Source organism: Littorina saxatilis, linkage group LG3 (assembly GCF_037325665.1).
Source record: "Littorina saxatilis isolate snail1 linkage group LG3, US_GU_Lsax_2.0, whole genome shotgun sequence".
NCBI lineage: Eukaryota > Metazoa > Mollusca > Gastropoda > Littorinimorpha > Littorinidae > Littorina > Littorina saxatilis.
In genome coordinates this window covers 30625733-30634571 of record NC_090247.1, presented here as the reverse complement: position 1 = coordinate 30634571, position 8839 = coordinate 30625733, and the positions used below count along the sequence as shown (strand labels likewise).

The following is an 8839-nucleotide window of genomic DNA, read 5'->3' as shown; positions in this document are numbered from 1 at the left end:
AATTTATAAAATAAAATGTCTGAAGTTGAAATTGGAAAAACAGACACACATGTCAGGTTGTTTTTTGTAACTTCTTTGCTATTTCAGTTTACAATTACATACAACAATGGGCGGGCGAGGCCTGCATATGGTGTAGGCTCGCGCGTTAACTTTAGTGTCTGCTCGTACTGACGGCATGCAAGATACAAAATTACTAATGTGTATGCATATTTATTAATGAGAGTGTTATCGGTATGTGCGTCTCGGTATACAGCAGTTGGGCTACAGAGTGACAGGTTGTCTCAAAACCAATGGACAATGCAGTTATTTCGACCTAGTTCCTGGACTTACAAAGTCGGTCGCGCTGTGTCTACGAAACGCCATCAACTCGCACGAAACAAAGCAATACAAAAACTAAAACGGTTCATGCTCTGTGTTCAGTTTTATTTGTAAAAATGTAAATGAGAAACTGATCGACACGTACCTTCGCTTCGTGCAGAATGTGCGGATATTACTTTGTTGGCTTCAGTATTGAATCTCGTGCTTGCTATATATATGCTATTTGAACCGAAATCAACACAAGCGCAAGCGTTCATCGTCGCAGCTGATTGTGCCCTTACTTTACTGATACTTTGGGAGTAACTGCTAACACGAAGTTTGGCGCTTGAACCAATCCACCCGTGGATTGGCTGGAGGCATGAACAAAATGTAAAAGATAATAGTTAGTTTTTATTTATTATTTTATTTTTTTAATTTGTATTTCTTAGCATTGTTTTTTTTTTCGGGTGTAGTTCTTCAAGCCCAAAGCATACAATATGGCTTCTGCACGGAAGAAGCGCTGTGGACATAATAAGGCCCGATGCTTGATGATGGCAGTGCTGCTACTGTCCGTAATGGCGACGTCCTGGCAGATGTTGATGTTGTATCACAGGCACTGGGGAATGACGATGGAGATGAAGGACAACGTTGCTCCCTTGCTGTCGCAGACGACATCTTCTCTGGACGCTGTATTCTATAGAGCGCAGAAATCCAAGGAGCTAAACCTACGGAGTAAAGACACTAGCAAGGTTAATAACCTCAAGGACTTTGCTGTTGTCCGTCCAATCAATGGCCTTACAAACAGTGTGGACGAAGACGTCCGAACTAAAATCGCTACAATGCCGTCTCTTGCACACCCGGCAACTGACAGACGCGAAAACAACACACAATACTATCTACAAGCTGAGAAAGACACCGTTTGGAAACTTCTCCACCTCGCCAGGTATGGCAAGGACCAAAATCCTGCTGACGCCCAGAAAGACGACAGACTTGCTGCAAACTTTAAAGTTGGTGGATTTGGACCAAATCTTACCACTGACGAATCTGGTGAGGCACTGTGTCTAGAGACACCGCCAAATTTACGTGAGTATAATTTATGGCATTTTTCAATACGAATTTACTTGAGTACTGTGGGTTCAGAGATACTGCCAAATGTACGCAAGTGCCACAACAAGTATCTATCTATATATATATACGACTTGTGTCTGTCTGTCTGTGTGTGTGTGTGTGTGTGTGTGTGTGTGTGTGTGTGTGTGTGTCCGCGATGCACGCCCAAGGTTCTCGATGGATCTGTTTCAAATTTGGTGGGCATATTCAGGTACACCCCGGACACAACCTGCTCGATGAGATATTTCAACACGTGCTCTCAGCGCGCAGCGCTGAACCGATTTTGGTTTTTCTCTGGATCCATTCCCAGTAACTCTTCCTTATCTTCTCCAGTGTTTTCAGCGTTTATCTCCCTTCCTTCGTGTGGCGTCAATCCATATTCCCGTTTCTATTTTTAGAAGGTCACTGTCGACAACGCTCAATCCATATTCCCGTTATACTATTTTTAGAAGGTCACTGTCCCGGCGAAGCCGGGTATTACTCTTCTCCAGTGTTTTGCGCGTTTATCTCCCTTCCTTCGTGCGGTGCGCCGGCAAAGCCGGCGTACACCCGGCAAAGCCGGGTCCCCGGCGCAGCCGGGTATTCGGCTCGACTTTTTCCCGGCGCAGCCGTACCCGGCGAAGCGGGTATTCATCTAGTATGTCATAATTATGTAACTTTGCAATACAAACATTATCACTCTTTTGAGGGAATCTACAGTCATTCGGTAACTTCACCTAGCAATAAGATTTGACCTCAATATAAGCTGTTAATATTCCCATCTTACAACCATCTGGCTATTTTACCATCATCTTGCAAAGTTCAGAGTTGCAGAGTTCTGAGTTAGCAAGCTGAAACACCTTCTGTATCACCATCTTCCAAGTTTACTACCGTCTTACAATTTTACAACCATAGCTATGTTATCATCTGTACGATCATTTCGCAGAGTTGATAAGTTTACAGTTGAACAACACTCTTGCTAAGTGTACAACACACCGCCACACACACACACACACACACACACACACACACATACACACACACACACTTACAAGCGGACACAAATGTATACCATATTTAGAGAGAGATGGGGAGGGAAGAGAGAGAGAGAAGAAGGGAGTGAAGAGAGAGAGAGAGAGAGAGAGAGAGATACATAAGTATGTCCAACAATGTCCACATTTATGCGTGTGCAGTGGGGAACGTGAGCTCAAACGTGAACGCCGAGTACCGCACGCTAAAGCTGAACCAAGTGATGGCCCGGAACACGGATTTGGACCCTGGCGGGGAGTGGAGCCCCAAGGACTGCGTGGCACGCTACCGCCTGGCCATCGTGATCCCGTACCGGGATCGCCTGGCTCACCTGACCGTGCTGCTCGCCCACCTCCTGCCCATCCTCAAGCGGCAGCAGCTCCACTTCAGGATCTTCGTCGTCGAACAGGTGTGCTCTTTGTTCGTTTGCAAAAGTTGAAGCGGCACTCTCACGAGCACTTTTTTCTCTCCATCAATTAGGTTAAAATTTGTGTCAAACAATTTGTTGTTTGTTGTGTGTTTGGTGCTATTTCTTTTTCTAGGGGGTGGGGGGTGGTGGTTGACTTGGAAATGGTAAGGGTAGGTAAGGGGGAGAGTGCTTGTAGAGTCAGACAGATGTAGGGCTAGTCGCTACCCGACCTCCTGCCACTTTTCAAGCAACAGCAACTTCATTTCAGAAATTTCTCCGTCTCGTGTTTTCAGTGGTAATATCTTGACCCTTTTCGTGCTGTAATGCTTGTCTGCGTTCTCATGCGCGAGAGGCTTTGATTTCAACCGCAAAAAATGTGACCACCTCATTACTTTGTGTAATGTATTTTAGTACGGGCGCTTGACGTTCAACAAAGGACGCATCATGAACGCGGCTTTCAAGGAGGCGCTGAAGATGTACAGCTTTGATTGCGTCACTTTCCATGACGTGGACCTCATCCCTGAGGATGACCGCAACATGTACACCTGTTCCGGCATGCCCAGGCACATGTCCGTCGCCGTCGATTCGCTCAACTACAGGTAAAGGAAGACGTTTGCAGTGCACAGCAAGACAATACAATCAGTTTCCACATACAACTATGGGGTAATATAATCGTGCCAATCTGACTATAATATGTAGTTTTGCTTTTTGACAATTTCATTTTCAGTTTTCTTTCATTTTAGCTGAACACTAAGTTACTAGCTGCATGCGTTGTCGGTCAAATGGTTGTGGTCGGGTGTTTGCTTCGTTCATCCCTGGCTGCAGCTAAACCTATGTCATTGCATTTTGGTTTAGTTCGTTCGTCGGTTGAGTGTTTGAGAGCTCAGTTAGTTGCTGGATCTTTTGCCTGGCTGGTTAAAACGTGTGTCATGGTATTGTTGCAGGTTACCCTACGCCTTACTTGTCGGTGGGGCGCTCAACTTTATGTTGGAACACTTCCAACAGGTCAACGGCTATTCCAACGAGTACTGGGGTTGGGGTGGTGAAGATGATGACATGGGTTTCAGGTAGTTGACGACACACACACACGCACGCACCTACGCACGCACGCACGCACCCACACACACACACGCACACACATACACACACACACACACACACACACACATACACACACACACATACATACACACACACACACACACACATACACACACACACACACACACACACACACACACGCATGAATTATTTTGGTATTTGGTATGTCTTATTGTTCTTGGGGAATTCTCTCAAGGACGTTCGGGCTGCTATCCCTGGGGATAACCTGCAACGACAGAATACAGCTACACACATATTTCCCCCCTGCATTTGTGTTTGTCAAACGCCGAGACTTTCCCTAAGGCCTCGGGATCTCAGTTTAACGCGCATGTGTGAACAATGGGGCGTGTGGACACCTGGAAGAGTTTGCATAAATTGACTCTTGGAAATAAATTCCTCGCCAAGACCCAGGTTCAAACACAAACCATTTATAGCAACGAACTCGTTTTAAACCCAGCGCGCTGAGCCGGCTACGTCCCCGCCCTACTACAGTCGAACCCACTCAGAAGAAACTCGGATATAAAAAAAAACATCGCTTGCATGAAAGAACAATTTGTCCCAGCCAAAGCTATTCTGTTTTCCACCCAAATAAATCTACGCATAGGAAAAATTCGTTTATAAAAAAAAAAGTCTGTGTTGTATATAAGAAACGAGCTTTTCCTAGGCGCAAGACAAAATTAATGTGCACGAGACAATGAGGCCCAAAGACGAGTGTGCACGACATGGTGAGGCCGTTGGTGTCTTACGGGCCAAAATAGCAATGGATTGTGGTTAGCCTGTGAGTGGGAATTCCCACTCAGTAAGAACGTATGACGGGTACCGAGATTGGATTACCCAGCATTCCTTTGTTGGAGGGTTGAATCGGGGTCGTTTGGGGCTATTCAAATGTTTGGTGAACATTAAAGAAGCTAAAAGATTTGAGGTCGTATGGATCGCTGATATCAGTTTATATCACCCTCCACCCACTTCCTTCCATCGTTAAACTTAAAGTGAAATGAGATACGTCTGACCTGTTGAAAGATGTCTCGAGTGTTTGCTGAGCTTTTGCATATGCTATTCCCTTCTTGTTCTCTCTGCATGTTCTTTCCTTGTGGAATATACTGTTTTTTTCCTGACATTTTCGTCAATAACAGTGCAAGGTAAGATGGAGTGGAAAAAGGCCCAACCATCTTGTGAATTCATCTTTCACTGTTTATTTTAGGTCCTGGATACAGTGAAACTTCTTGGCATTAAGTCTGATTTTCAAAGAGGGAATACCCCGAAATCAAAGAGGATGAAATAGGGGCTGAAAAGCGTGTGAGGGAAAAATAGGATCCTTTGGACTTCTAGCAAGATCTTTGCTTCTAGGAAGTGAGTTACCGCCTTTGTCGAGATTGGCATTGCCATTACGGAGAAGGACGTTCTGAGTTCCGGTGTTTGGATGTTGACTGCTGAATACATGAGGAAGTTTGGGTAATGAGGTTTTTACATATTATTTAACAGTGACAGTGCTGTTGACATGCTTCTGACCCGCTTCTAATTTAAAACTTTGCTTCAAACTGTGGTGCGCCTGATCATTTTGGTCTAGACACTTTGATATTACATTCAGCGACTTATTCTGTGTGTTTCAGGATTCTGGATGCAAAACTGAGAATCTTCCGACCTCCGGCCAACGTGGCGAGGTACCGAATGATTAAACACTTAAAGCGAAATGCTTTAAGAACTAGGTCAGTGATCGTTTGTTGTCGATATCGTTGTTGTTATTCATTTACGTGATTTTCTCTTTGTAAAACTGCAAAGTTACTATTCTTGTTTTTAATTGAGAAATGTGCGGTTTTGTTACAAAAGAGTGTACAAAACCGAAGCATAATACATGCGTGTGTTGCAGGTACAAACTTCTGAAGACGGCCATGAAACGGTACCACGAAGACGGCCTGAGCAACTTGAACTACACTGTCCAGTTCATCCACCTTGACCCTCTCTATACACACATCATGGTGGACATTGGCGTGCCAAATGACGGAGTTCAAAAAAAGGGAAAAAGGGGGCGGGGATAAAACTGGGTGAGGGTTTTCTGCTGACCTTTGAAACAGTTTCAACTGACTTGAACAAAAAAATATTGAACTACTTTTTGTCTCTGGCCTTAAATTGGTATGCCAAAAAGCGTTGCTTGGCACACTGTGAGGGTTCTACTGAGGCACAGACAGTTTGAATACAACGGCAAGTGTATGAAGTTATAACCGAGGTACAAAAAAGGGTAAAATATTAATTTTGGCCAAGTTACACTTGGAAGCTCCACAGTGATTTGTACAGAACGTGTGTGTGTGTGTGTGTGTGTGTGTGTGTGAGTGTGTGTGTGTGTGTCCATAAGGCAAACAAAAAAGTATGTTTCTGGTAACATGGCTACAAAAAATAGTGTTGGTAGGTAGGGAGTTTTGTTTTTTTGTTTTTTTGTTTTGGTCAGGGTAGAAAATAACTATACAGTGACGCAAAGAGACTGGACTTACTATACAAAGAGAAAGACAACACATTACAAAACAAATGAGACAAAAGGGATGCGGGGTTAACCCCCTTGTGTCGTCTGCCGTCTGTTACTTTGGTTTTGACGCTTTTTTTGTGCTTTTTTTTTTACAAATGCAATAAAACAAAAGTCTAGGGTCGGTGGGGAAAAAACTAGGTAGGGTCGGGTGACCAGAAACATACAACTTTTATTTTTTTTTTTTTTGGGGGGGGGGGGGGGGGGGGGGCCTGAGCAGTTAAAGAATGTATTGAACGCAAAGAAACCAAGGGACACAATGTAGCCGTTAATAATGATATGTGATACAGACTTGCTTCCCTTCAATTTGCAAGCCGTCTGAAAAGTGTACAGCTTTGTCGTTAAATAAGATGGGTGCCACATTGCGTCTGTTTCGTAGTGATTTCATCTCTCTCTCTCTCTCTCTCTCTCTCTCTCTCTCTCTCTCTCTCTCTCTCTCTCTCTCTCTCTCTCTCGCTCTCTCAGAAGAGTAATATTCCTTGATTAAAAATAAAAGCGTTTGATGTGTTCTTTTGCTGTCATTAAATTAAATTCCACTATTGTATGGTAAGCAGTTCACTGTGTTCTTTTGCAAGTCTTTTATTGTCGGTCGTCAAACTGTGATCCCACTCAAGGGTTATGAGTAACAAGATCTCTTGTCGTCCGTGTTTGTGTTACATTTAGTCAAGTTTTGACCAAATGTTTTAAAGGCATACTAACGCACTCCCGTGTTTACAAAGTGTAGTTTGCCCACAATCGATGTCAAACGCACCATAAGACCATATAATGACGATATGTCACCATGCGCGGACCATAATACATGCATTACAGCTTGTTCTAGCCTCTGAAAAAGTGAGGATGTCAACAAAGCCGCGGTGTTAGCTCCCTTGCATCAACGTTACATGTGTTGCCAAATCTATAAATAGGACCATCTAGATCAAAATAAAAATTCAAATATCTCAACATTGAAGGGGTCCTAGACCACAATATTTTGCAGGGAACTTAATTTAGCATGTCTCCAGTTGTTGGTAAAGCAATTAGCGTGTATAGTCATCGAGTACATATGGCTTTAAGAAAGATGGGAATCGAGACGAGGGTTGTGTGTGTGTGTGTGTGTGTGTGTGTGTGTGTGTGTGTGTGTGTGTGTGTGTGTGTAGAGCGATTCAGAGATAACTACTGGACCGATCTCCATAAAATTCTACATGAGACTTCCTGCAAATGATATTCCTATTAAAAAAAAAATGTTTTTTAGAAATGTCTTTGATGACGTCATACAAAGCTTTTTGTGCAAGTTGAGACGGCACTGTCACACCCTCATTTTTACCCTCATTTTTTTGATCAACCTGATTGAAATTGTGGTCAAGCAATCTTCAACGAAGCCCGGTCTATGTGATTGCCTTTCAGCTTGGAAGCGTGAAAACTAACTAATCAGTTTGGGCATTAAAAATTTAAAAAAAATCGAATTAAGAATAATAAGTTAGTATTCGATCTAAAATGATTACATCGTATTATTTATTATTTCCTGATTCCAAAACATATAGATATGCTATGTTTGGAACAAAAATAAGCTCAGAAAGTTAAAAAGAATTGAGAAAAGCGCGCTTTCCTGTGAAGCGCTCGCAACTCTTGCTTGTCACTTCAAGCGATTAGCTAACCGAGCGCGGGTAATGGGCAACACTATTGCCATTAAATGCCGAGCAGTGAGTTCAGTTTCATTCTGTGAGTTCGACAGATTGACTAAATGTGTTAATTTCTACTTGTTTATTATTTGCATTTACGTGCATCACACAAAAAAGTGAGAAGTAATTTATTTGCGGACTATTCATATACATGTATTTACACAAGTACTGATAATTCATCATTCGATTTATTTGAATGTGCATTGTGTACGTGATTGTGTTTTTATTCATTTGAAGATTCTTTAAATGTGTATTGTTGCTGTAATGAAGATTATTATATTGAAGATTGATCGTACGGCGCTTACAACTATATTTAGATTTGCGCCATATAAATATTATAATTATTAATTTATCAGAACTTATTCGTTATTTATTTACGGCAGACCACTTTAGACAAGTTTGTAAAATGGTGCAAGTTGAATACCATGATTCAAAACCAAAAGAAACTAAAAGAATAGTAATTATGACGGGATTAAAGCCATCATACAAGTCAGAACTGACACCAAAATAGCGCTTTCCTGCCCCCTTCAAAGGTTGCCACATGCCAAAGAAGGGGATGGCATTAGGCTACTTCAACACTGTGCTCGAATTAAAACGTACGAAAACAACCTGCTGTAAGAAAATAATCTGTGGTGATTTTAATTGTGTTTTGAATAACGATTTAGATATTGTAAGTGGAGAAAAGCATAAAACGGTTGATGTGGTAAATTTCCAGCAATTCTTAAATAATAATGTCTTAAATGA

At 42.4% G+C, this 8839-nt stretch overlaps 1 protein-coding gene across 2 annotated transcripts; it reads left to right on the top strand.

Moving 5' to 3' along the window:
• The first annotated feature begins 276 nt into the window (after positions 1 to 276).
• On the top strand, positions 277 to 6616 carry LOC138962125 (beta-1,4-N-acetylgalactosaminyltransferase bre-4-like). 2 transcript variants are annotated; one of them, XM_070333844.1, is made up of 6 exons: positions 277 to 1380; positions 2577 to 2821; positions 3233 to 3420; positions 3766 to 3888; positions 5533 to 5583; positions 5790 to 6616. In XM_070333844.1, exons 1-6 carry the CDS (start codon positions 795 to 797, stop codon positions 5956 to 5958), a joined length of 1362 nt encoding a protein of 453 aa, XP_070189945.1. In that variant the 5' UTR covers positions 277 to 794; the 3' UTR covers positions 5959 to 6616. The 2 variants fall into 2 exon arrangements, with proteins under 2 accessions (XP_070189945.1, XP_070189944.1); XM_070333843.1 differs by having other exon boundaries at positions 5533 to 5628.
• Positions 6617 to 8839: the final 2223 nt, after the last annotated feature.